Here is a 27,618-nt window from a genome sequence, read left to right as displayed (position 1 = left end):
TGATGGATCTGGGATTGTTATATGAACTACTGTAAACTATGGACTACTTTAAAATACTTCAGGGATGGAGGGGATGCAGTGAAAGATTCCTGTGAAGCCCTGGTGATTCTTTTACTATTATGCTGAGAAGAAAGACAAGGATTTGGGATTAACTTTGTCTTTCAAAGTGCATCAGTACTCTCTAGGAAACAGCATGTCTGAGTTGTTGATTTGGCAGAGAGAATTTTTCCCTTCTGCTCCCTTCTCTAGCTTTGCATGTTTAACTGCACTGATAACACTTTTCCTCTTCCTGATTTCATGCTCCTTTGCTCCAGATCAACACACTGGTGATCAACTTCGATGCTGAACTTCACCTTTTGCGGCACAAGAAACTGAAGATGGATGTGCAGATGAAAAGTGCTGATCTGCGCTGCATCACATGCTGTGAAGAGCTGCTTATCCTGAAGAAACTTGAGGTACATGAGGACCTTCTTGAGGAGCAAATTTGTATCCTCATCAATGAACAGGAGAACATACATGTAAGTATTAATGAATTTAATTAATACATACCATTAATTTAAATTTAACAGTACCATTAATGCATGTCTTGAAACAAAAGTAAACCATAAAGTAAACAGTGGCATCCCTTGGCTTTGTTTTAGCACTGATCCAGTGACTAGTGCTACATTTTGAAAAACAGGAAACTCTTGATGATCAGCCTAATAGGATGATCACATCTAACTTCCAATACTTAATTTTTTTAGTAATATTAAAATTTGTATTTTAATAGATCCTTCATGATATAGCATAAGTGACTAATCACATACTTTAAGAACATATTCCTAGGTGATGCTTGATTGAACCGTGGGTTTAATCAAGAAAGACAAGTTTAACATTTCCAGATCTTCACAGATGCATCCTATATACATACACATGGGTTCTACCTTTTAAATGAAGTAATTTTTTGTTTGTTTAGTCAAAATTGAAGAGCTACCTTGCACAAATAGAGGATAGAAAGTGTGAGATTGTAATGCTTGAGGAACGTAAAAAAGCTCTTTATGCCAGCTTCGAAGCATCCCTTGGAGAAAACAATGAATTTGCTGATTTTCTGACGGATATTTTAAAGAAGGAAGTTGAGTGTGTGGAAAAAGAAGAAGTAGGAAGAGGAGCAGGTTGGAGATTTTGTTCTTTTTGCTTTATGGATTTGTTATACATATTTCTAGGTGGTCAAGTATATGTCTCTCATTCTATCTGGAGCCCTAAGTACACACAACACCCCAGTCAGTTCAAAAACCTGTAGGTCAGACCTACCCAGATTTGTTTATAGACTGACAATGTGTTCTGTGGCTGTCGTCTTGAATGATAACAATGATGTAATCCAGTTTCTAACATGACTGCAGTTGGTCTGATAACAGCTCCTGCAATTTACATCCTGTAAGTCAATACTGAGGACTGATAACTGGTAAGAGGAACAGGCACAGCTTTAAATAGGTGCTTCCTGTGCTCTACCAATGGGAGCTATGGTTAAGTGATTAGTCTGTCACATTTGTGACATTCTGCTCTAATCTGTCCATTGACTAATGAGAGATCATAAACCTAATCTGCAATCATCTATTAGTCACAGGACTAAACATATTACAAAAGGATTTCATTCATCTTAGTGACTCAGTTTTAAGCTGTTAAAGCAAGGCAGTCTTACTGAGCTAAAATACTTGTGCTTTCTCTGACTTGGCTTTTGATTTCAAGTGGGACATGATTAGCAAAAAGTACAGACAGTGGTGATGTTTTATGACAGATTTGTGCTTCCATATTCTGCTTGGTTGATTAATCTCTGTGGTAGAATGGTAAACCCACACTGTTTAAGTTCCTAACACACATAAAGAGAGGAAATATGTTGAAGTTAAGTCCCAAACACATGGGCTGCACCTGTGCCTGTTCTCCTACTAGGTGATACCTCTCTCTCTTTTTTTTCCCTTTTCTCTTTTTTCCTTTCTGTGAAAACATCCATCATATCAATGCAATAGGCACAAGGTGCGTGGATTCACATATCACCAGAATGATCTTTCATTGCTTGCTGGGCTTGTGTTCACCAGCACATTGGCATAATTCATAGCTGGTGGGTCTGGAGCATTTTGCAAGCCAGTGCCTGTTTCTTTCAGGTGAAGAAAATGAGAATAAAGAGGAGGATGATGAAAAGCCTGACTTAAAGACTGATGAAGAAAATTGTGGATCTGAAAGCATAGTCTTTGATGACTCCGTTTGCCCAGAAGGTACCTAAGCTGTTAGTTCCTTGTGTTAACTAGTTGTTTAGCTTTAGGGGCAACATCATGTGTTTGAAAGAAAACACAGATTTTTAAGAAATCATTCACTGCATGGTAAAGTCATGGAGGGCTGGAATGTGTGTACCCCTCCTGTGTGCAGCATTTTTCCCCAGGAAACTTCAGTCAAAACAATAAAACTGCTGGTAGTGTAGACTACCCTAATTAAAAAAGTTTGGAAAAAATAAATATTAGCTAAGCCTAAGAATTACTTATTTTGTGTAAAGAAGCATTCACATTTCACAGCTGTTATCTGGAGAGAAAAGGCTCCTCTCTGGAGTGGAGCAGTGGCAGGGCTGTAGCTGTTCTCTGGAAACCAGCTGCCTGGCCTGGCTGGATCCCTCCCTGTTCAGGGAAGTTCTGAGGGGATCCTCATGCTGTTAATTGAAGCTCTTTGTTACCACCTCGTGGATTTATGCAGCAATTGCCTGTTGCTAGGCTGCTCTGAAAAGTTAGGAGCTTTACTTTGCAAAATCCTCTTCCTTTGTGCATTCAAAAAAAGTAGGCAACTCTCTCCCTCCTTTTCTTTTGTAGGACCTTAGCTAATTTAGAATGTTGTTTTTTAAAAAAATCTTTGAGTGCTGTGTCAATGACCATGCAACAGCACTGCTTCTTTTTCAAGTTCTAACTTCCCAACAATTCGCCACCTTCCCTTTTTTTTTAAATTGGATTTTAAAATCATTTCCACAAATTGAACTTTTTATTAACTCCTTGTTCATCTCATTTTTCAATGGAATGTTAGGAAGAAATAAAGATTTTTATTTCTTACTTAAAATGTCCAAACTGCTAATTTAATAGGGTAATTACATGTTGCATTAGTGTCTTCATATTTGTCTCTTTATGTGGAATTTTTTTTTTTTTCCTTTATTGGGCTCTCTTTTTTATTATTATGCCTGCTGATTTGGGCATAATTATGCACTTGCTAAGCATTACTGAAATCACAGTATTACATAGAAATTCATCTTCCTTACCATGGCACAGATTCTATGAAATACAGTTTTGTTTGCAAGGAGAGCTATAAATGATCCCTACAGCAAGTTCATAATTTATAGTGAAGGGTGCTATGGAGAAACAACTATGTGCTCACATAATTGAAGATTTTACTGCAACATGTATTAACTACTGGGACTGCATTGCTTACAAGAGCTAATTTTTGAGCGCTTGCCTTTTATGCTGGCTTTGATGCATTTAATCTGACTTCTGGAAACAAACTTTCTTGACTGAATGTAAAGAAGAAAAAGATCCATCTAAGACATTCACCCGGTCATGGAGGCACATGGCCCATGGGTTTATGTTTAAGGAAGCTCTAGGGAACCAAACCCATGGTGTTATTAAGGGAATGCTGGGAATGTGCACAGCAGGAGAAGGTACCAGCTCTACCCAGTAACTCCAGAGCAGTCACAGTGAAAGTAAGCTCTTCTTTGACCCTTTCCCTCTCAGGCTGCAGTGAGGATCTCTTCCTGAACACCATCCAGCTCCGACAGCAGTGGATAGTCATTGAGAAAGCTCTAGAAGAGGAGAAGAAAGTTGCTGCTGACCTCAGAAAGGAATATAATGCTTTGGCCAAAAAGGTATTGTAGTGTTTTCTCAGAAAGCATCAGCATGTTCAATGTCGTGCTAGTGATTAGTGCTGGTCTAAGATTTAAAAACAGAATCCTAACCCTCTGAGAGCCCTCTGTTCGGGAAGAGATATCTGTGGTAGCACAGAGGCAGGAGGCAGCTCGACATGGGTCACCTGTTCTCCTGGAAAGGGTAATGAAGTTGGTCCAACCTTGGCTTTCATGGGGCTGGATCCAGGCTTTAGGTCAGTTCCTTCCCAGCTGTCTAGCCTCATGCAGCAGCAGAGCTGGATTTTCTGGTTCAGATGAAACACATGGTGTGGTCTGGCCTATCCTCTGTGTGTGTGTATGAGAACAAAGATTGAAGAATACTTATCCTAACACAAATCCAGGTTAAAATAAATGCATAACAATTCTATTCTTCCATCTATTCAATTAAAAACATATCTTATTTTGAATGGGTTATCTGGAAGAGAGAGGGTGCTAGCAAAAGAACATTATGCAAGTCTTGCGCTTTTTCTGTCTTAAAAATGTTTCATCAAGCATGCTTAACATACAACGTTTTTTAGTTTTTAAAGGCTTTCCTAATTGCCAGCTGCCACATATTCACCCTGGGGCATGACATTTGAGTCTGAGTTGTTTCTTTCTCATGCAGAATCAATAAGCATTTCCAGGCATAACACAATAAAAATTATCTTGCATGCTCTGTAGATCTACAAGTGTTTTAGATGCGTAACAAAGCAGCTGTCTCTTGATACATACAGGGCAGCTCTAAGGAGACATTCACAAGTGTACACATGTGCAGAGGTATTCAGGTTAGAATCTTGCTTGAATATATATGGATGATCCTTGGGTTTGCCTATGAAACTCACCTATCATATGCAGTTTAAAAAAAGCACATTTTTATATACTTCTTTCCCTTTGGATCAGGAATTCTAAGAGAACCATGTTGCCTTATGTATTCTAAGTATAACTGGATTTTGTTTGTCCACAATTTGTCCTTCTGCAGGCAAAAGAAATAGAAACCAGTCTGGACACAACAAACAGGGAACTGGAGACCTTTCAGTGGGAAAAGCTGCACAGATTGAATGAGCTGGATGTAGTTGTGCCTTTGAGACTCCATCAGGTAATTCAAGATGTTGTGCATCTGTATGTGCAGAATGGCCTGTGTACATCTGAACAATGGTGTTACTGTTCTTTGGGGCCCTTAGTTCCTGATTCAGTATGATCTCCTGAGAGGGAAGTACTGTTAACTGAACTTCATGCTGCTATTTCCTCTAGAATTCCCTTTTTTCCCCCTTCTCCTGTACTGACAGAAACGAGGTAAGAACAGGCAGGCTGGCCCATTGCTGAAATGTGTATAGTCTTCAAGTGCTCTATAGGTTTGGCATGGTATTCTCTTTCAGGTCCATACCTACTGATATTCTCCTGGGGAAAAAAAAATGAAACACCTCCCCAGGAAAACAAATCAAAAAATCCCTGAAAAGTATTGAAACTAATGGGAATTCTGCCCAATTCAATAATGCCAGATTGGATTCAATGCATTCAGTTACACAATTCCCTGGCCTAAAAAAAGAGTCGTGCCCATGCCCACCTCACTCACTAGTTCTCTATTGCTCACATATTTTATATAAAGGGACATCTCCATCACTCTTAATTAGTAAAGCCAGCCTTGCTTGTTTCTGGCTGCTTTTGCAGGTGCAGTGCTTGGTTGATGGGGAGATGCCCCGTGACTTCTCCCAGACTTTAGTATTTACCAACCAGTCTTTGCAGTACCTGCAGAAGAGAATTGTGGACCAACGTAATGAAAAGATAATGCAAAGAGAGATTCATAAGAAGGCCAAGGAGCAACATAAGCAGCTTCTCCAGGACAAAAAGGAGATGGAGATGGAGATTCAAGGTGAGTAACAGAGACTCTGAACAACACAGCATTGCTTATGTTCCTTCTGTCCCTCCCACTGGCTGTGGGTAACTCACCACGGCTCTATACTCACACAGATGTCACAGAGGGTTACTACAGAAAATAGAACAGATCAAGTGGACTGTTCTGATGGAGTTGCAGTTCTCCAGCATTGCAGAGTCATCAGGTTGTGCAAAATAATTTGAGAACTTAGTATAAGTAGAGCTGACTGAGATGAGACACTGGAAGTCTGGATACATGCTTGCTATTTCTGCTTGTAAACCAGAACTCCTAGGATAAAAGTAGTTTCTCCAAAGATACAGAAGCTTTTTCTGGTAATTTCCTCCCCTTTGGAACATTTGAAGAAGGAAACAAGCCCTATTCAAAACACTTTCCCAAGAGCCAAACCCAAAGGTGTGTCTAGCACCACCAGACCCACAGAGGCCCTATACAGCCTGTGGTGTGAGAGTTGCTTACTAGGACGGGCTTAGAGTGTGGCTTAGTGACCACACAGGCATGATCATGGGCAAAGACAAGTGGCATGACTCAGCTGTGAGTTCTGTGTGGTTTTGTGAGAATTATTTATTGCAGAGCAAATACTAAAGAGCTCAGACAAAAAGCTGGGGTAAGGCAGAAATTCTTGTAAACCAATGCATGACAGTGCTGCCATTTTGTGCCAATGTCCCTCTGTTAGGACTGGAGGAGAGGTGCAACAATCTGATGATGGAGAAGTTTGGTCGGCTGGTTGATTTTGAAGCAGTTCAAGTCCACTCTGTTAATATACCCATGGAGCAAATGAAAGTGAGAATAATGGAGAAGGAGTATGAGCATTTTGTGGAGCTCAAAGAATGGGAGGTAAGCAGCAGGAAGAGGAGGAAGACGCGTGTTATGATGATCTGTTAAGGCTTCATTTTCCCGGGGACTGAAAAGTTACACTTAAAATCTTTTGTCAACTTGCTCATGTTTGATTTTTTTCACTTGTCTTTAATAGACCATAGTGTTTAACTCCAATTTCCATCATCATCGCTAGCTCTGCTCCAGTTGCTGGTGCATATCCTATTTTTCACTGAGGTAGTTGATGTCTTTGTTTTGCTTTCCTCAAACATTGTCCTACTTCATTCCCTACATAAAGCTCTTGTAAAGTGCTTTTCTCTGGTTCTCAGGTGGCATTCAGCACCTCCTGCCTTCTCTCAGTGCCTTTGGTGACAGACTTTGAGTATAGGGCAGGCTATGGCTCATTCCTGGGGTGCCAGTCTGAAAAGTTCACGCCTCCATTTGGTGGGGCCTAAGGCTCAGTTGCTGTGGTGCAAGCAGGCAGCACGCTTATGCTGCCCTTACAGAAGAGCACAGGAGGGTACAGAAATACTATGTACCTAATGGCTTTCTTTTTCTCACACTTTTGCCTAACTGCTTTACTTACTTAGGCATTTGTAATTTAGAAATATTTAAAACAAAAAGATGACATTGCACTAAAGGTACTGTGGGATCAGGTGGTGTGGCTGGATCAGTCTGTTGTTTACCTGTGACATTTACATTGTGCCTAGCACTTCTCCACTCCACACTTTCTGTCCTCTTTCATCCCAGATCAACCTTTTACATCTTTCTAGGAAAGAATTGTAGTCCTGCAGCATCAGCTAACGAAGCTGACAAGGGAAAACACCAGCAAGCTGCACCAGCTGAATAGGTTTTGCCATGAAAAGCATCATCTTGAAACTGAGCTGGAATCACTGACAACTGGTCAGGTGAGCCTTGTAGCTACTGCAGTGCTTGCAGGTTTGGAACTGTTCAGAAATGGGTAAGGGATCATCTGGCCCTCCCCAGCTCCCTGGTCTCACATCCTGCTCTGCAGTCAGCAGTTTGGGCTAGGAGTGGGACAGGCTGAATGGCTGCTCCATACCTTACCATCTCTGCCATTTCTTACTTAGCTGCTTTCTAAGACTGAAACAGACTAATTTCTAATTAAAATATGCCTTGAAGGAATTAAAAGAATATTCCTTTGTTACATGGAAACAGTCATATTACAGCCATGTAACAACATTACAATGAGAAAAGGATTTATTGTTCTGTACCAGGGACTAAGTCTAAGTTAGTGAATCTTCACTCTTTCACATAGTTCTGACTACAGTGGGAAAATCATGGGTTATGTCCTGGTTCTTGGAAAGCTTCACTTTCCCTGCTTGAAATAAATTTCCACTGTTCATTCTCCATGTTTTATAGGAGCCATTTTTTTCCTCTCCATTTTTTTCCTCTACAGGGGGTAGAATTTGAGGGCACCCTAAGTGCTGACCTCAAAGAGACAGCCAGGCTAGAGTCACGGCTCATGCAGATGACTTGTGAGGTGGCCCATCTGAGAGAGGAAATCAGCAAGGGCGGAGTAGATGAGATGTAAAAGAACTCGCTTTCCTTAGCAGAAAAGGTGGATGCCTCTTTCTACAATCTTTACCATAGGACTCTGAGACTCCAACTCCCTGTTCAGAAATAGTATCTAACAATCCAAGTCCCCCTTAAAATTAACTGTGGCAGCAGTCATGCCTGGAAGTGCAAAATTAATTGTTTTGGCTATCCAGGGATTTAGTTGTAAAGGGTTGTATTTGTTTTTTCTATCAAAATATGACTGTAACAACATATTTGGAATAAAAAAATAGCAAATAAAACTACTAAATACTGTTATCAGTCCATTGCAGAGAGTTGCACTGAACAAGGTGCCCTGTGTGTGCCCATGTGTGAGCATTATGTCTGTGTCTACTCTTCAAACAAGTGGCTCTGGAAAGCTGGTTTGAAGTTTTAACTATTTGAAGGGGCAAATATTGGTTTGGTACCTTGTTCTCAAAACTGGTAAAAGAAGTCTGCCTCAAGCAAGCATTTGTTCCTGCTGAGCAGCAGTGGCCCTGCTCTGCTAACTGAGCTAGTTAAGAGTCCAGGGACACAGTACTGGCCAGAAGAAAGCAAAGGGGCCTTTCTCCTCAGGGTAGTACATGGCATTTACCTGGCAGGAAGAGAGTGTAACAATGCAAAGTCAGCCTGTAATTCCACTGGCTTGCACCTGCCTGATCAGTCAGAGGGCCAAGCTCTGTGTGTTTTCAGGTGTTGTTCTTTTTTGCCTCTCTTATTTGGTGTGGTTGGCAGCATGTGATCATTTACAGCACTTACCCTGCCTGTGAAACCTTCCTTCATCCCCAGGGTAGAGGGGTTGTGTTCTTCCCATGCAAGGCTCCTGAGGTGCTAATTTTTAATGGAATAAATTAAACAACCTCCAGCTGCTCTAGCTGTTCCTCCCCACTTCCCACCTCTTGCCACAGGTCTTTGTGTCTGTCTGGTGTACACTCCACAGGGCTCCGGCACAAGAACTTCCTCCTGGAAGTCCCAGCACAAGCTGTGAATGGTGCTTGTGCAGCCTGCCCTTACAGGGGGTCCCTGCTGATGAACACACCTGGTGCTGGGAGCTCTTGTGCAGCTGCAGGTTGTACCCTGGGAGGTAGGAAATGGCTGGAGCCCCAGGCAAGAGGCTGTCTGGCACCAATCCCTTGCCTAAGAAAGGGCAAGGACATACTGGGTAACCACACACCCAGAGACTCAGCAGGAGACAGGGAACAAGAAGACCCCAGACTAAGCATCACCAGTGACTATTTCGAAAACTCTAACTGCAGGAAAATGTCACCTTTCCCCAGGTGTCCTGCTTGCTGTATGTCTGCAAGTGAAAAAGAAAAGGCTCATTCTGTGTGAGGAATCAGCTTAGAGCCAGGCACAGCAAAGACTAAAGCCTTTATTTTAGATGTTAAAGTGTGGATTTGTCTTTACAGATAGGCAGCTGCAGATGGCGCGTATGTGAAAGGTTGCTTAAGTTGATTAGGCAGAGTGTATAACTCCAGTCCATTCACAGGAGTGTGCTCCTGGAACTTTCCTGGGGGGGAGAGGAAAAGACCTTTTGGGCAGCATTATTTGTTGTGAAACCCTCGCTGCAAGAGGGTGCTGGCAGCTCTGTTTGGACCCATGTCCTGCAGTGTCCTTTGTCCAGCTGCTTCCATCGTGTGCTCTGCTGGCGTCACTGAGAGCTGCTGCCGTGTTTCCTCCTGTGACCTTGCTGAGGATGCCTTCTGTCTCCATAGCATTATAAAAGGCACATATACATCTATATACAAGTGCATAAATATATAAATAGGGGTGTTATACAAAAATAAATACCCTTTCTCTTTTTCTCTTTAGAATAAGTCTTTTGCAAAAGGCAGCTTGGTCCCTAGCTGGTGGGAGGATGAGTCTCTGAGGGTCTCAGTGGTGGAGGGCTGCTATTCAGATGTCTTGGTAGGTCCTGACCCAAAGATGTGATCACCGGATTCTGGGCATGGAGATCTCCTCTGGACTGGCAGCAGTCTAGTCTTTCTACCTCTTCAACTGGCACTAGGCCTAAGCAGCAAGGGCTTCCTGAGGGGGAAAGGAGCAAGAAATTATTACAATGCACACTGGAAAGAGAGATGCAGTGGGAGGTTTCAAGTCAACAGTTCACTTTATGAGGAGGGGTATTCTGATCAAAGAGGAAGATCAGCATTCTGAAATTCTGTGTGGAAATTTGATGCCACAATCACAAAAAACAAGTTTGATCTGCACTATAGGGGTGGATCAATGGATTAGGTCCTAGGGGGATGGATTCACATCACTTGGAATATAAGCCATGAGAAAGGCTCTGCAGTGAGATTTCCCTTCAAGAGCAGCCTAAACTGATGAGATGAAGGAGACATGGAGTGGTCCACTGACCTTGGTGGAAGAGGGTATCCCGTCGAGCATTCAGGCTAGGGCCTCCCACTTTGCTTCCCATCACAGGATGATGGAGGCCAACAAAGTGCTCTTGAAGGTGAGGACAGTCATCTTGTGGCTGAAGAAGCTGGTGAGTGGAGTCATCTGGGAGACTGTACAGGAAAGAACTGTCTTCTGTTCTGGAGCTGGGCAATCTGGGGAAGCAGGCAGAGAGGTTTAGTGCTGTTTACAGATCTCTCCTCCTTGAAAGATATAACTCATGTCATGTGTCAGCCACTTCATCAATGTTGTGACACAGAACATTCCTAAATGAGGGGAAGAGCAGAAATTGGGATGTACTTGCGGGATGGGAATGAGGTGATGTGAGACCTGGTATCCATGATCCAACAGCTGGTGAGTGCCATTGGAGCTGGGAGGAATAGTCCTTCACAGGGAGCATGGTAATGAAGGATGTCTGAACAGTGAGACACAAAGCACTCACAGCTGGACACTGGGCAGTTTCTGGGGCAGCCTTTTATCAGCATCAATCACAGATGTTTACTTCTCTCATCCTGCTTTTCAGTCTCCCACTTAGAAACAGGAGGAGGAAAAGGGGACAGAGGGGAGTAGGTCCTGGCCACCTCTATAATTAAATTATTCCTTCCTGAAATGCTTAGAGGAATGAGTTATGCAAAGAGAATTTAGACCAAGGTGTCCTAGTGCTGGAGCATGGATCTGTTTCTCAAGAGCTGGGACAGACAGGAGTGTACTGAGGGCAGGCTTTTGTGAGCATGTAGTCTTGTGTGTCCCAGTGGATTGTTCCGCCCTCCCTCTCCACAGGCCAGGACTAACCTGGAGGGCTGGTAGTCTTGCTGGGCATTCCCATTCTGCAGCACTCTTGCCTGCAGCAAGGCATTGGTCTCCTCGTGTGACTAGAAGGAGATAGAAGGATTCTTAGCAGAGCAATGGCACACAGCAGCATTAAGAAGCAGGTGCTGATCTGTGAGTCAGAGCCCTGGGGCAGACTACTGAAGCTCTTACAGCAGAAGGCAGAAAAAGCTGAAACTGTTTTGCTACTGAGGGCAGTGAAACTGAGCACTGAAACACTCACTTTACACTTTTATGCTGAATGAGTGGGGGATAAGCAATTTATAGTCTCAGCTCTGGCACTGCCTGTTACCCCTTTACAGAGTCCTCAGCACTGTCAGTCCCTGTGAGCTTTGCTCAGGGGACATAGGAACTGTTCCCTTTAAGCGTCACCTTTTCTCACTGCCTCCTCCATACTTAAGAGGCACTGGCCCAAGAAACCACCCCTTCACTAGTGTTTTGGAGACCTTCCTGTTCCCCCCATGTCTCAGACTTCACTACGAAGGGGAAATCTCTTTTGGGAAGCCAGTCTTGCCAATTCTACATGCTGCAAAGTGTGCCAGCCACGCCTGGAGAAGCCCCCTCATTGCAAGTGTGGCATCCAGCTCATGACAAACCAGCTCTTGATCCCTCTTGATGCCACTCACCTGTGGCATTTCATTGGGGCTGTAATCTTGGGGCTTGGTGCTTGTGTACCCCACTCCTGCAGAGGTGCAGATGCCATTCAGATGTGCCCTGCTGGCATAGGGCTGCCCATTAACAAAAGGATGTCCATTGGCACGAGGAGCAGAGATGCCTCTCAGAGGCACCATGGTGTACTGGCAGGATGACACCAGCAGCCCAGCTCCTGGGAAGCTCATGTCAATGGTTTGCTCTGCAGAGGGAAGGAAAAAAAAGTCTGAGGAAAAAAATGAGAGGTAAAGTCAAGCTTGTTGAAGCTTAGCATGCATAGGGTTAGGCTGTCCTATCAGGCAGCTATTTTGGCACCCAAAGCACTCTTGGAGATAAATGGTGAAAAGGGGCCCTTTGCCTCTAGTGCCAGAGGTTCCTTTGCAACAAGGCAAACAGGACAAGGGACAAAACAGTGGCCTTTGTCTTTATGGGGTTCCACAGGATATTTGAGACTTGCCCTCTGCCCACCCCTTCTCCGCTTCCCAGAATTCCCTCACATTTTGGGTGTTCACTGCAATTACACCCAGGGTCAGATTTAATCCACAGGCAAACCATACCCTGTAAATCAGCCCCCAAGAAACAACCCTTACTCTGCTTGGACCAAGCTCTCCAAAGGCAAAAGGGGATGAAAGCCACGATGAGGAGTACAATGGATCCCAGCACAACGCCTACAATCAAGTATGGCAAGTCGCTGGAACGGGCCACCATGGCTCCAGTCCCCAGGCCACTGTGCCCACCACTGAGTGGGGGACGCTGCTGAGGGGGCACTGTGGAGGGTGGAAGACGACCTGGCAAACCAAGAGACTTCCGAGCTGTGGAAGGAAGAGAGAGAGAATGTTAGACAGAGACATGGCAGATGGCACAGCAGTCCACTGCTGTGGAGTGGCCAGACTTCTATGGTGGCTTTAAAGAAGCACTCCTGGATGACAGGATTCCTAGGCTGATGCATATGGCAGTACAGACAGGACCTCTGTGCTTGGCTCACAGCTTAGCCAGATCTGCTTGTGGATTGCTCAAGCAAAAGCAAATCCAAAATAGCTTCTCCAAAGTGCACACTTGGACTTAATGCTGTTCCTGTCAAGACAGTGCAGCTGCTTTGAAGACAAAATGGGGCCTGCTTCTAATGCAACATGGAGTTCAGCACAGCAAGGGAAAGTTAGCACTGTCAGGCAGGGATGGTTCCTGCCCTGTTCTGACAGCTGCAGGCAGGGAAGGCAGCAGCCGTGCTCCCAGAGCTGCCCTGGGAATCCCTTACCTTTGGTTTCACAGATCATCACGTTGCTGAACTCGCTTTCACCGCCCTCGTTGAAGCACTGCATCTTAATGTCATACGAGGTCTCTGGCTGCAGGTGGCTGATGGAGTGCCAGTACCGATCTCCTGAGGAGGAAACAAACACATGGAGCTCTTAACTTCCTCAGGGAACAGGCAGCTGGCCCAGCTCTGCAGCAGTGCCTGGTAAAGCAGCCTGGACAGCCGCTGCCTTTTGTGCACAGGGCTCCTTTTGGCTGTGCTGTCTTCCAGCAGAGACCAGTGGTGGGACCAGTCTCTCTATTTCTCCTACCTTCTACCACGTCCTTCTTGTAGTCACTGTCATTGTCACTGTCAGTGGGGCGGTAGTAGATGTAAAATCCATGGATGGGGGTGTTGTTGTTGCTGGCTGGGATGTACTGCAGAGAATGGGAGGGAGAGCAGAAATTAGCAGAGATGTCCACGATTGTGTTGTACTAGGTGAGGAGCAGCTAGGATAAGTGGGATGAGACAGGAAGATAACCTAGCAGAGGGGCCTTCCTTGTGTTGCAATTGATTTGCACAATGAAGGCTTCCCTACAAAAGCTCAGTGCTACTTTCTACTCTCAAGCTTTGCTTCTCTCAGGTAACAGACAAGCTGTGAATCTGGGCCTGTCACTCCAGGCATCCAGTGCTCTGCTCCCTCTCAGCAGCTACAGCCAGTGATTCAAGAGAAAAAAATTCCTGAACAATTGACTCAGCTGGGCATGAGCGAACACACCATCATCTTGCCTTTGGTAGGCTTATGGCTTCCTGGCCATGAACTGGTCACTGCAGGAGCTTTGTGTTTCTGAAGACAGCTCTCTTCCTCCCCCTCACCCAGGGCAGTACTGTCCCAGCTCCGTGTGTTCTTGCTGTCTTTCACCCAGTATTTTATCAGTTACTGTTTGAGTTTAAATAAACAGCAGTGCCCATCCTGCCTTGTGGCAATTTCTGGTTAGAAGCAGCTAGGAGAGGAGAGCAGTGCATTCCTCTGAATAAGCTCTAAGCTGTTGAAAACACTTGGATCTAGGCTTGTGATCCAAAAGATCCTATCCACTCCTAAAAATCCTTTGGAGTGGACTGCTGTAAATGATTATCAGCATTTAGGATTTTTACCCAGCAAATGAGAGTGAAGGACATTATCTGCTAGAAAATACTAGGAGAGGGAGGTGCTAATGGAGCAAGCAGCCACCCCATACATTGTTCAACTGTGCTTATTGAACAAAATGGTTGAGACCCCATAGTTATCCACTGAAATCTTCCTGTATACAATGTGGATTCAGATGGAAAGGGTTTCCTAGGCTCTCTGACTTCCCGCCCTTCTATGTGTCCCAAGCCCAGTCCTCCTTTGCTGGAGGCAGCTATTGGATCCCAGATCCAATAGTCCCCGATGGTGCTGGTGATGGGCTCCAGCGTGATAACCTGGAGGAGGTGTAAGCTGGGCAAGGAGCACCCTCACACCTGGTTCTTGCCTCTGCAGCACTCTCCACCCCACAAGCCTTACCATCCACTTGAGCATGATGGTGGTCTCGTTGATGGCATCTGTGAAAGTGATGTAGGGCCCAGCCACGGGGCGCTCGTAGACGCGGTTGTTGTACCCAGACACCACGTATGGCCGAGACGCCGCGCTGGGCTCGCTCTCTCCCAGGATGTTCAGCGCCCGCACGCGGAATTTATAGGACATGCCTATGGGGAAAATGGGAAATGAAATGGTTGCAGAAATTGGAGTTTTCCAAGATTTCTACTGTCAGCATGGCCCTGAGTGTGAAGAGAGGCTATGTCTCCAGAAGGCAGAGAGCCTACAACAAGTTTGTTGTGGAAGTACAAACACTGAATGGCCACATTTCAGCCGTGTCCTAGATGGAGCCTGCTTTTATTTACCTTCCCCAATTCCTGTCTGGATGGTTCAAAGCTCAGATAGCAAATTTGGAAGATGTACAGGGGGTTAAGAAATGCGTGAAAGCATATCCTGACTTGAAAGCAGGTATGGAAATGTGTTCTTCCTCTACTCTATGGGAATTAAGTACATAAACATCAGTTCAAAGCTACGTAATTTTTACCCAAACTTCATTTTACTGGTCTTTAGTTTGGGGTAGTTATGTTCCCCTTTTAAGCTGTCCAGCTCAGTGATTAAATTTTTTCTCATGAGAAGTGCAATGGGATTTGTGTGGCTATCTGTCTTGCCTGTGACTAAGGAAAGTTCTGTCCTGTCTTGTAAAAGGCAAAACCAAATGCCGTTAGTAACTGTATCCTGTAATTCAGAAAAGCATGCCTAAGCCTCCCTGAGGGAGGTCAAACCTATGCTGGTCTCTGCAGCTGGAGAAATTGGAGAAGCATCTGCAGCTTTTTCCCCATGCAGCTAGGGCAGAAGTCAGGAAAGCTTTGTTTTGTTCATGCATGCCAGGGCTGAGCAGGATGTGACAGATGGTTAACCATCCTACAGGGACCCTGCAGCTTTCCTGCAGGCCTCCAGGAATCAGGGAGGAGAGCACCTGCCTACCTTTCTCCAGGCCTGCGATTTCCACAGAGAGGCGAGAGGGAGGAATGTCACTGGTGGCCAGGACCCAGTCTCCCAACTTCTTCAATTTCTTATACTCCACGCGGAAAGACTGGATGGGGAACCCACCATTCCCACGGGGGATCCAGGTCACGTACACAGACGTCTCTGAGGCCATGGAGATGGTTGGACGGTCCGGTGCCTCTGGAGCTGCAAGGGACCGAGAAGGACATCAGGACGTGAAACATATTCCTCTCACCCTGTCTGGAGGATCCTGTGGCTCCACGGTATGTGGATGAAGGACTGCCTGCATTGCACCCAGCCACATGCTCTGCAACTCCTGAATGCTCTTCATTAGAGCTGGCACCCCCAAATCTTCATGCCCACAAGCATGCCCACAAGGTGCCCACAAGCACCTTTTACTCCTGCTTGCATCTTGCTCCTTTTCCACTCCCAGCTCAAGCAGGATGACACAAGTTTTGAGGTTGGATCACCCATCACAGGAGGGAAAGCAGTGAGAGAGGTGGATGCAGGACTGGAGATGGAGCAAAAAGCCTGGGTAATGTGGAGGCAGGAGGAGACTGATGCTAGGGAAAACCAAGTGTAGGAGATGGAAACAGGAGAGATTGAGAAGAAACAGCTGAGAAGGAAATAAAGAAAAATTCTCATCTGTGGAAATACAATTTGACAGGAAAACCATCAAAAGATGGGAGGAAAAGAGATGAACAGAGCTATGGATATGAAAATAAAGACAATAAATGAATGAGTATTGGAGAGACTGAAGGATGGGACCTTACAGGATTAGGATTGAAGGAGAGAATTTCACAGAAATTATAAAGGCAATAGTAATGATAGAGACAAGGTGGGAAACAACAAATTAGATTGACCAGTAAGGATCTGACGTTTCTCTAGTGCAGCAAGATACCCAAATGGAGCACTCTGCACCCGCAGAATGAAAACTAACTGCCCCTAGCCAGGGCCTGGCTGAGGAAGGAGTGTGCCAGGACATGCAGGTACTTGGTCCCCATTCCTCCCTGACACTCCATCAGCACCCACTGGTGCAGTGCAGTTTGTTGTTCCTATGCTCCACACATTCACAGATTCCAAGACAGAGCTTTCTGAACTCTCCATGTGGAATTCAGCAAGAGGCAGAGAGTTGCTGAGATGTCCTTGCATTAAAGGTGGGGCCAGGCAGTGGGATTTGCCTGCTTTCCAGGAGTGACTGTCTGCCAAGAGCAGTAGCAGGGGTGTCCAAGAAGGACCTCTCCTTGTCAGAAGCTAGAAACCACACATCCAGCACTGCATTCTTGTTTTACCCAGCAGAGACTTCAACCCCAGCATGGCCTGGCCACTGCCACCCACAAGAGACCCAGCACGCCTCACCCTCCCCAGAGCCAGTTGAGGGAGGGCCTTACGGGACAGACGGCTGTTGTCAGCCTGGTTACTGCTCTGAGTGCTCGTGCCTGGGTCATCCCTCTGGATCTGCTGCTCTTTGCTGGCAACAATCTCTGGTTTTGGGCGCCGCCCTGTGCAGAAGGAAGAGGTGGCATCAGTAACAGAGAGAGGCACTCAGAATTAACTTTTGCTGTGATGAGGACAGCAAATATTCCCAGACAGGATGCAGAGGAGGTAAGTACCTCCTGGACTCTGACAGCCCTAGGGGCTCGAAGCACTCAGCCTGCTGGCAGGAACGAAAACTAAAGGGGCAGATTTGTTACTAGATCCCCCTCATATTTAATTTTCTACAACTTTTAATTGTTTTTCTTTGAATGTTGCTAGATTTCTGTCTCCAGGCAGAGGATGGATTAAACAACCTCTTGACATTTATGCTAGACCCATTTTCTACAGTTCTGCAGTGTTCAACTGAGACACCAAGGGAATAAGGGACTTATTCCAACCCACACAGAGGATGGGTTGGAATTTTCCCCATCCTACCCTCCAGTTTCCCTTCTGACAGTTGCTCTAAGCTGAGGGCAGATGGGTTTCCAGAGCAGAAACACTCCCATTGTCCAAAGGCTGGTACTTTGTGCCTCAAAGCTGGGACAGGATGTTTCAGAGGGGCCCTCCCCTGACTCAGAGCAAAGAGGAACCCAGGGAAAGGTCTGCCCTTTACCAGTGCGGAAGGTCACCATGGCCGTCTGTCCCTCGCCAGCACAGTTGTGAGCAGCCATCTCCACCTCGTAGAGGCTCCCAGGGTCCAGCCTGGTGAGGGTCAGGCGGTGCTGCGAGGCTGGGACATCCCTCACAGCCCAGCTGTCCAAGGTGTTGGTGACCTGCTGAGAGACCAATGCAGCTGTTGCAGAGCTTGGGGCAGGCTGGGCTTCTTGCATGCACCGAGCTCAGAAACTTTATTAGTAAGCTGAGTACCAACCACATCTACCTTCCCTTCCCTCTCTGCAAAGGAAGGAGATGTTTCCAGCCTGATTTTGCAAAGGAATTCAGGTATAAGCAGGACAACTCACCCAAGCCCCAGAGTGTTTTCTTGACCCCAGGGTTCAGTCAGTCCTGTTCTGTCCTCTAATTCCCTTTGATACTACCACCCCTCAATGTGTGTAAATCTTCAGAGCAGGCGTGGCCCCCAAAATGCAGCATTAGCCACAGGACTGAGCTGTTTTAGGAGCCAAATCTCTCCTGCAGCCCAGCTGCTGAGCTGCTCATTTAGATACTGGTCATTTCCATGGGATGAGGTACCCAGACACAACTTTGTTTTACTGAGTTTTATCCAGCCTCACCCCTGGCACTTTGGGACTGAAATAAAGAATCATAATGCTGGAGCAAAGGTTTCTGCAGGGAAGAGACTGTGTATGGCCATAGCCCTCAGAGAAACTTGGAAACACAGGTAGTTTTTTTTTTTTTTTGTGATACCCTGATGCCCCATGCAGAGGGGGAGGGAAGGTGGAACCTTCCTCCTTCTCCCCAGCTGCAAAGATAATATTTTTGCAGGCAAATAGGCAGGACACTGAAGTGACCCGGTGCCAAAAGGAGAATTAGTAATGCAGGCAATGCAACTGAACAGAAATGTCAAGACTCTACTGTATCATTCATCTTCTCCAAGCATTTGACACTGACTGATTAATGCCTGCCTCGTTTTATTTTTATTCCTGAGTCTGCAAAGTTCTGAGGCCAGGGAGGGGAGCCCTAAAGGCTGCTAATATCCAGGAAAGGGAAAGAGAAATTCTTAAGAAACAAAAATAAGGGCTGCATGGCATCTGAATGCTTGCAGGCTGCTGAGAGTTTGGGGCAGTGTAGGAACAGGGTAAAAAGAGACATTCACAGATATTTTCTAGAGAATAAGTAGAACCTTGCCCAGTAAAAATGTAAGTCCCCTGTCAGTAGATCTAACTTTCTATACAGCCATCTTCTACACAAAGAGCCTTTTCTTTTGTGGCTGAATTGATTCCTTCCCTCTCCACACACATGGTTTTCCAGTCAGAAATGTCAAAACTAGATCATTATATAACTTGATCTTAAGGATCTTGGATAGAAAGAGACCCTTTCTAAACAAGTTTAAGGGTTATTGGGACTAATTCCTTTCCACACAATCCTTAAGCATCCCAAGAAAGAGTTTCCAGCTGAGAATTTGGACTACACTGAAAACATATTACTGCAAACTGCAGTGACCCATGGTGACTGTCACTGGCCCACGGCCCCTTCCAGGTGAAGCACTGAAAAACAAATCAAATATGGACAAACTCCAAGGCTGCAAGTTAAGATTGCAAGCAGAATTGGTAGTTACATGATACACCACTGGGGAATAAATCTCTTCTTGGCAGACAACCAGAGCCAATAGTCTGCTTTTGGCATCTTTGTTTTTTTTTTTAAGCTTGCCCTATTGTGTTCCTGTGCTGGCATCTTCTGCCTTTGTTTTAAAGGGCTCTTAAAAGAGATGGTTAGCCGAAATCCTCATCTTAAATTTTTTTTTAGAAAGAAATCAAGGATTGTAACAGTCTTCTATTATACTATATTTTCACAAAAGCAAACAATTCCAGGAAAATAGATACATACATTCATATGTACGTGAAAATGGTGCCTTGCAGTGGGTGGGAATCCCAAACATACGATCTGGCATGTTTTTGGAATATACTCAAACCCTCTGGGGTTTGAGGCAAAACCTGCCTCTCTACTGCAACTCCTTGCCTACCCAAAGGAAAGAAAAGCAGCAGAAAAACAAATTCAAGCCCCTTTTTTCCACTTATCCCCAGCAAAATGGAAAGAGATACTTCACCTCAAATGCAGAACCTTTCCCTCAACAGTGCTTCACCATTTAAAGAAACTGCTGGGCTACAGCTGTGCCTGCACTGTGCCCATGGTGCCGTGAAGCACCCCAGAGGGAGGAGCCCTTCAGCTCCAGCAGGACTTGGCCATGTACCATGTGCTCACACTGTGCCACCTGCAATCGATGTACTTCACAGTGCACTGCCTTCCGGCTTCCAGAATAAAACTGGGGGATAAGGACCTTCCCAGAGGATTTAGCACGGCTATGACAGCTCTCTGCTGGCTCCTCACTCTCACTGAACATGGGCACTTCGCTGCTGCTGAGCAGGGCAGGCACATGCAGCAGAGAGGATGCTGCTCTGTGTCCTGCAGCCCGTTCAAGGCAGAGGTGTCCCCGTGGCTTGTGCCAAAAGTATTCCAGAGCAAGTCTTGTGCAACCTGCCCTCAGGGCTTCCTACCTGTGCAAGCACACATCTGGGAACTGGACGTGGAAGCTACTGGCGAAATGTGTGCATGTGCCTTCTGTATACTTAGGCAGACAGGCACTGCCACTGGGCTCTTCCTGGAAAGCTCAGCAAACCTCCTGTCACAGCCTATATCCATCATACGTCAACAGGCTGAGGCTGCAGCTCAGGAGGTCCCACTAACCAGTGCCACCAGTGAGTGATGGGTGAAACGCGTGGTGAGGCCACCAGCCCGCCCATGGAATAGTGCAGAGGGAAGATAGGAGCAGGGCAAAACAGTGATACCTTGCGATGCTTCACCACATAATAGAGGATGGGGGCTCTGCTATCAGGCCGGGGTCTCCACACCAGGTCATAGCTGTCTGTCTTGGATGTCCGTGGAGAACTGAGGATGATGGGGGCTTCGGCTGGAGGCACTAGTTCCTTGTTGGCTGCACACTGTGGAGATGCTGCTAGAGGGGTTGTCCCAGGCTTGGGCAGTCCAGCTTTATCCAAGGGCAGCTTTAAGGTGCTGTTCCTGGAAGGTGTTGTTGGAGGTTGAGCCAAGTCCAGCTGGGCATCTCGCCCAGGGTTGAGTGGAGCTCCTGGAATACAAGGTGTCACAGCAGGGTAAACACCCATCCCAGTCTGTGATTAAGGCAGAGCTGTGAGCCCCTTGTGCGGTGCTGCCTGCTGTGCCACTCCAATAGGCACTGGCAACAATCCCTCCTTCCCCTGCTATAAACCACAGGGTTACCTGCCTCTCTGAGGTCCCTCTTACCCTGTATAAGTTCAACAGAGTCCAAGGAATCAGGTGGTACCTCTCTCCTACCCCAGGTGAATTCAGTTTTTAAGCTCTTGCTCAGTGCAAGTTCAGAGGCAGAGCTAAGCCATGGGGTGAGGCACTACAGCCAGATGTCTTGTGTCTCTTGTGTAGAAATCACCCAAATATGCACACATGGCCCTGCCCTTAGAAGCAAAACTGGTGTCATGTGTTCCCAGAGGGAAATATGGAGACCTCAGGCAGAACAGCACTTGCAGCATAGGATAAATAGGAAGCAAGGGCAACACCCTGACTTTCTACCCTTGCTTCCCCTGTCCTTGTCCTTTGTGTTAGGCTGTGACTGAATGGTCATGACTTTGGAGAGAGGGGCTTACCTGGGCGGGCTGTCCTCAGCTGCACCATGGCTTGGGCGCTGCCCACCTCGTTCTCGGCCATGCACTGGTAGATGCCCTCGTCCTCGGGCCCCACGCTGAGCAGCCGCAGTGCCCGGCGTGACAGCCGCAGCCGGTGGCTGCCCGACAGTGGCACCGCGTTGCGCAGCCACATCACCGAGGGCTGCGGGTTCCCTCGCACCTTGCATGTGAACTTGGCGCTCTGGCCCCAGGGAATGATCTGCTGGGACAGCTCCATGGTGACCTCCGGGGGTTCTGTGTGAGGAACAAACACAGACTGCCGAGCGCCACTTGGCTGGGAGCACAGCACAATCATGGCTTTGCACTTTCCTCTCTGGCAGAGGTGAGAGCAGAGTGATGGATCCTTTCCTACCCGAAAGTCCCACTCCCTTTGTGGGGGCCCACATGGGTCTGCTTCAATGCCCCTCCCCTTCAGCATCCACATAAACTGCAAAGGGAGGCAGCCCAAAGCCATCTGCCCTCTCACATGACATCAGACATCTAGTCCCATTTTTCGGAGCTGAAATGCTACTCTGCAAAGATTGTGCTTGTGCCACAACAACACATCAGCACCTGATGAAATGCAACTCGTGAAACACTGGCTTAATCTCCCTAAAAATTGTGAGAAGGGGAAGTATGTGTGGTAGAAATATCTGAGGTGTAGTATCCCTAATGTTTTCTACTCCACAGAGAGCTTCCCTACAAAGCAGAACAAAACCAAGACACTCCCATGTCTTCCTTATACCAATGTCAACTATGTCTAAAAAGCAACCAGGCTTCCACTAGAAAGTATTAGAACAAAAGCAATGCCACAAATGCCAAGAGAAGAGCTTCTGCAGAGGAAAGGAGGATCCATCATCTCCAGCCCATGATGGGAGCCAAGAAGGAGGAACTACTACCCTCAAGAAAGAATTAGTCTGGTCTCCTGGAACCACAAGCAGGGGTTTGCATTACATTGTGGTTTGTCCAGGGAGGGTAGGAGTGCTTCCATGCTTCCATCTTCCCCTAGAAGATGATGAGATGTCCAAGCCCTTCCTGAAACAATGGCTGCAGCAGCACTCACCAAACACCTGCACGTTGTAGAAGATGAACGCGGCCCCGGCCTCCCCAACGCCATTGTCAGCAGTGCAGCTGTAGGTGCCCGAGTCCTCCTCGCTCATGGGGTCGATCAGGAGGTTGCTGAGCAGGAAGCGTGTCTTGTTGTAGGCAGAGACGCCAGAGCCATCCTTGGCCCAGGTGACCCGTGGAGGGGGGATCCCGCTGGCCACGCACTCCAGAATGAGGCTCTGGCCCTTGGTGACAATGATGGTCTGAGCTTCAGGAGGGTAGATTATCCGGGCTGCCTCTGCTGTGGAGCCTGGGGAGAGAGGTGGAGGAAGGAGGTGCGTGGGAAGGAAGGTGGATGGTAGGAGACCACACTGTGCAGTGGGTAGGTAGGGATAATGGTAGGGCACACTATTGTCCTGTGGTGGGGCAGGTTAATGGCAATGCAGGACTAGAGGAACATTCTGTAAAGGTTCTGCGCACACAGCAAATCCACCTTGCCAAAGGGCTAAGGGCCTTTTCCCGCCCACCACCAAGAACAAATCCTAAGGAAGCATGGCAATCCCAGGGCTCCATACACATACTCCAGGAGCAGACCTTGGGGCCTTCTGCTGCTGGAAAGGAGTTTTCTCAACAACTGATAATAGTTCACACAGGAAACCAGCTGCACCAGATAGCACTGATCAGTGCCACCAGAGCTGGACACGTGTGGGGAAGGGAGAATGGCTTACGTCTCACACGGAGCCTCTCACTGGAAACGGAAGTTTTCACCTCCTGTGTCACAGGGTTGTAGGCAGCACATTTATAAGTCCCCTCATCCTCCTGGCTGGCATTAACGATCTGAAGGTTTCCAGATGGCATAATAAGATAATTGTCTGTAGAGAGAGAAGAGAAAGTGGCACATGGTCACAAGATATGCTCCTGTCCAGTCTCCTAGAAGACATGCAGTGTCCTGAAGAAAAGGTGGGCAAGGGGGAAAGGAAAACCCATGATGTCCCAGGCAGCATGGACATCAGGGAGACCATGCTAAGGATCCTACAGTAACTTGTGCTGAGATAGGTGGCAAACGGACAAGGAGGCAGCAGGTAGAAACAGCTACTGCTGGTAAGGAAAGGCGAACCGAGGGTCCTGTGGTGGAACCTGTTGGGACAGACCCCCATGCACTCACCTCGCGAGGCCTCCAGCCACTCCTGCTTCACACTGTAGCGGACCTGAGCCTTGGGATGACTTTCGGGCAGGTCGCAGGCAATCACGGCTGTGTTCCCTTCATCCACCTCGATCACATGCGGGCCGTCGAACTTGAAATCTTTGAGATCTGCAAAGAGAGCAGAAGACAAGGCATCTCAGAGGCTGGCTCAGTGTCAGCTCATCCTCTCCCCACGGACTCAGGGCTGTTTCCTCGTGGTGCCGGCAGAGGACTGCTCTGACCCCAGCAGCTAGGGAAACTGGCTTGCTTTCTCTTTTTTTTTTTTTCCCCCCCCTCCTTTTTCCTACAAAATGAGTAACTTAAAACACAGCTTCTGGAGAAACTGCCTGCTCTAGGGCTGGGAAACTGGGTGTGAAAAATCCTGGCCTGAGAGTAAAAAATAAGCCAACTTACTGCAGCACTGAAGGGCGGCCAAAAATGGTCCTTCTGCCACCTGCTATTTCATACACGGCTGCTGTTCTGCTACTGAGAAGTTGACTTTGTAGTCGTAACTCAGGGAGGTACAGAGATGCCAGGTGGGAGGAAGTGTGTGATGCCCCCTGAGCTCCTCCCACACCCGAGAAATTAGCATCTCTGCTCCAGGCACTCCTGCTCCCATCAAATACCTCACAGCTGAAAGCTGGTTAACCACAAAGCTTCACATGTGCCCAAGCTCCAGTTAAAAGAACAGAGACTTGCAAGGAAAACCAGCTCCTCCTCTATGTGGCACAGCTGCTCCTTCCCTAAAGCAGCTGTGAAAATCCTGTCCCACCATGTCCCTCTGTCCATGCTGTGATGGGAGTTTCCACCCTGGCTGGGCTGATGTGGGCAGCATGACTGGAAGCATAGGAACTAAGAGGAAGGGGTATCTAACTTTTTGTTTTCTTTTCCCTGTTTTTTTAAAGCAGGAAGAGAGGACTGCAGCAAAACCCCACAGATCTGGCAGGGCAGGGAGCATGCCAACCTGGCTCCACCAAACTTTCCAGAGGCAAAACTGGTTTCCATCCTCTCTGGCTGTGATGGCAAATCTTGCTGAGGCACTGCAAGCTTGAAGTTTGTCTCAGACAGCCTGTGCTGTGAGGGAGGAGGTTTTGTGCCAGGAAGAAAGTCCCTCATGTGCATTTTTACAATGCCGTACACCAGCCCAGTTGACCACTACCAAAAATGGCACATCCCACAGTTGGCTGTTGTCACAGGTGACAGGTCACATTCTCACATCAAGGCTCAGGTTAGTGCTTCTTCCCAGGTCCCAGGGCTAACAGATCTCCTGAATGGCATGCCACTAATTCTGGATGAGACCACACTTCCTTTGCAAAACCCCACTCTAAGGCAGTGTGGCATCTGCAGCCACAGCACAGCCACGTGCTGTCAACAGCTCCCTCACCCCCAGAAACCCATCCCAGGACATGGCACCCGTGACCTCAGGCAGTTTGGGGCCCAGGGGGCAAGCAGGAGGGTGGGTGGCAGGCAGCTTCCCCTGGCAGCCCCAGCCAGCAGAAAGATGTGGGGTTTGCTCTCTGGGAAATGCAACAGCGCTCCAAGAGTGAAAGACAACTCTGGCTCCAAACTTCTCCCACACACAGTCATGGAAAAGTGACATGAAATTTCTCAAGCAGACTTTCTGATTAAAGCAAGATCCTTTATGGAGTTTAAATAAAAACCAGCTCTCTTGGCAAGGCATCGAGAAAGCCTCCCTGAGCGCAGTGCGGAGGGGCTGTCGGGCGGCTGCTGGGGGAGCCAGCGGTCCCAGGCCCAGATCTGAGGGAAGGGGAGGAGGTTGAAAAGAAAAGGGGAGGTTTTGCAATGTCATAAAAATGATTTGCAATGAACATGCTTAATACTTCTGGAATTTCTTGACATTGTTCAATTAAAAAAAATAATAAAAAGAAGGAATATGGGTGAACTTCAGAAATGTGATTAATCCTTTAAGACAAGCTGAGGAGGGGAGCCATGTTTCTACTGGATATTAAAGCCAGATGAAAGTTAACTCTTAACTTGTGAAAAGCTGGCAGCGCCTCACGCTCTTCCTCCAACGAAAGTTACTGCTGGGGCAGGGAAGGATGATGGATATTTTCTCCTCTTTGCTTTTTTTATTTGATCAAGGAATAAAATAGTGAGAGCCACAGAAATGGAAAGAGGTGGAGAAGTGGCGAAAACCCAGTGTCTGCCTGCCCACATTGCGCATGTTTCTCCTATCAACAAAATATAAACGAGCATCAGGAAAATTAATGTGCGCCTTGGTGGTCTGGATTCATCACAGCCAAATTAAGATTTTGGAGCCAAGGCATAGGCTCCAGCAATGCTGGCAGGGATCTGCACACACACACTTACACGAGCACATGTACATGCACACACATCCTGAAGAGGAGAAGGGGCCCAAGAGCCTGGAAAAAGAGCAGACTCAAGGTCCTGGCATAGCAGAGCCATCTTGAAGATGGAAAATGATGACACTGTGCCAAGACACCCCCTGGGATGACTGTGGGCTGGGCAGACATGGGGACCTCTCACAGGCAGCCCCCCAGATGGTGGCTCAGCCCACATCTCTCAGCTGTGGATGCTGCAGCCCCACAGTAGGGAGCTGCAGCTCTTCTTGGCTTCCCCTCGGCCCAGAAGTGAGGGACAAGGGGTGAAACTGTGGACAGAGGGGGCAAGAACAGAGGAAAGGAAGGGATCCTGGGGTGGCTGGGGGAGCAAGAACCAGGTGCCTTTGGAAAAGCAGAGTAAAACTGGCAGGAGAGAGGGGAAAAATAGCAGAACTGTGACAAACTACTTTTTCATAGTAGCTTCCTGCCAAACTATTCTCCTACATTCCTACTTCCCCACTGAGAACAAGACTGGTTTATTTGCCAGTGGATTTTGGCCACGGGCCATCTCAACTGCCCTGCTTACCACTGGTATGGGCATGTAGAGCCATCCTTTAGCGACGATGGGTCAGCCAGAGCTGGTGAGGGGTGGTCAGGGTCACCGCTGTCCCCCCTCTGTGCTTGGGACAAGTTCCCCCACACACATCCTGTTGCATTTGGCCTCAGCACAGCAAAACAGAGGGCACAATGCCAAGCTGAGACAACCAGCTTCATCCTGGGGGATTCAAACAAGCTGCCCCTGAGTTGTGGAGGGACCATGAATATCCCCCCCAGCAGGGAAGGCTGGAGGACAGGATCCATGCCAGGGGGATATGCAGCACTTGCCCCTTCAGCTGTGCAGCGAGCAGCAGCCAGGCCCCACATCTAACATGCAATTTGCACCAGAGTCTAACAACCACTGCAGCTGGGAGAAACCACATCCCCTCTCACTGGCTGGGTTTTCCTTCTCATATGGCAGCACCCAGCATGCCAGCCCATGTTCTTGTCCTTAAAAGACACGCCTGACCACAGTGAAGCAAGTCCTCATCTACCAACCATTGTCCAGGAGGCGCTGCGGACAAACTGAGCACTGCCAACTTCAGCCGTGTGGGACAAGAGGGCTTTTATTTTTCCCCTTTTTTGTTTAGGAGGGAGTGCAACCAAAGGCCATTGCTTATGTCCATCTGCAGCCAGCTCCGAGGTGCAATGGGGTGAACCAGGGTGCAGCCCTGCAGCCAACTGTGCTGCTGTCACTGGGGAGAGAAACCAGCTGAGTCCCAGGGCTGGGGGCCAAGCAACAAAGCAGGCGAGACAGAGCTGATTAAATGAATGGGAGACCATAAATAACTCTGGAGAAGAAGCAATAGTAAATGAAATTATGGCCCCAAGGTAAAAGTTCTCCCTGCTATAAGGGAAGAGTGA

At 47.3% G+C, this 27,618-nt stretch overlaps 2 protein-coding genes across 8 annotated transcripts in view; one reads left to right on the top strand and one right to left on the bottom strand.

Annotated features, from left to right (window-relative positions):
• Nucleotides 1-8,418, top strand: part of CFAP44 (cilia and flagella associated protein 44) — a 41,740-nt gene extending 33,322 nt beyond the window's left edge. For 3 of the 4 annotated variants that reach the window (XM_053971764.1, XM_053971763.1, XM_053971766.1), the window contains 9 exons: nt 315-518; nt 956-1,151; nt 2,139-2,249; nt 3,738-3,868; nt 4,866-4,982; nt 5,555-5,756; nt 6,451-6,611; nt 7,364-7,498; nt 8,011-8,418. In XM_053971764.1, coding sequence (XP_053827739.1) covers nt 315-518; nt 956-1,151; nt 2,139-2,249; nt 3,738-3,868; nt 4,866-4,982; nt 5,555-5,756; nt 6,451-6,611; nt 7,364-7,498; nt 8,011-8,145 — 1,392 coding nt within the window. In that variant the 3' untranslated portion in view covers nt 8,146-8,418. The remainder of the gene's footprint in view (nt 1-314; nt 519-955; nt 1,152-2,138; nt 2,250-3,737; nt 3,869-4,865; nt 4,983-5,554; nt 5,757-6,450; nt 6,612-7,363; nt 7,499-8,010) is intronic. The other variant, XM_053971765.1, reaches the window with a different exon arrangement.
• A 1,409-nt stretch (nt 8,419-9,827) lies between these two features.
• Nucleotides 9,828-27,618, bottom strand: part of BOC (BOC cell adhesion associated, oncogene regulated) — a 53,706-nt gene continuing 35,915 nt past the window's right edge. For 3 of the 4 annotated variants that reach the window (XM_053971253.1, XM_053971256.1, XM_053971252.1), the window contains exons 4-19: nt 23,837-23,983; nt 23,400-23,543; nt 22,688-22,981; nt 21,607-21,879; nt 20,755-21,053; nt 17,904-18,066; nt 17,206-17,316; nt 15,794-16,000; nt 14,798-14,979; nt 13,586-13,691; nt 13,279-13,401; nt 12,614-12,835; nt 11,999-12,225; nt 11,337-11,416; nt 10,506-10,699; nt 9,828-10,175 (exon numbers count right to left, since the gene is read on the bottom strand). In XM_053971253.1, the coding sequence (XP_053827228.1) occupies nt 9,991-10,175; nt 10,506-10,699; nt 11,337-11,416; nt 11,999-12,225; nt 12,614-12,835; nt 13,279-13,401; nt 13,586-13,691; nt 14,798-14,979; nt 15,794-16,000; nt 17,206-17,316; nt 17,904-18,066; nt 20,755-21,053; nt 21,607-21,879; nt 22,688-22,981; nt 23,400-23,543; nt 23,837-23,983 (2,957 nt within the window). In that variant the 3' untranslated portion in view covers nt 9,828-9,990. The remainder of the gene's footprint in view (nt 10,176-10,505; nt 10,700-11,336; nt 11,417-11,998; nt 12,226-12,613; nt 12,836-13,278; nt 13,402-13,585; nt 13,692-14,797; nt 14,980-15,793; nt 16,001-17,205; nt 17,317-17,903; nt 18,067-20,754; nt 21,054-21,606; nt 21,880-22,687; nt 22,982-23,399; nt 23,544-23,836; nt 23,984-27,618) is intronic. The other variant, XM_053971254.1, reaches the window with a different exon arrangement.

The sequence above is a fragment of the Vidua macroura genome, chromosome 2 (assembly GCF_024509145.1).
Source record: "Vidua macroura isolate BioBank_ID:100142 chromosome 2, ASM2450914v1, whole genome shotgun sequence".
NCBI lineage: Eukaryota > Metazoa > Chordata > Aves > Passeriformes > Viduidae > Vidua > Vidua macroura.
The sequence above is the reverse complement of the archived record's forward strand: the minus strand, read 5'-3'. Positions and strand labels throughout refer to the sequence as shown.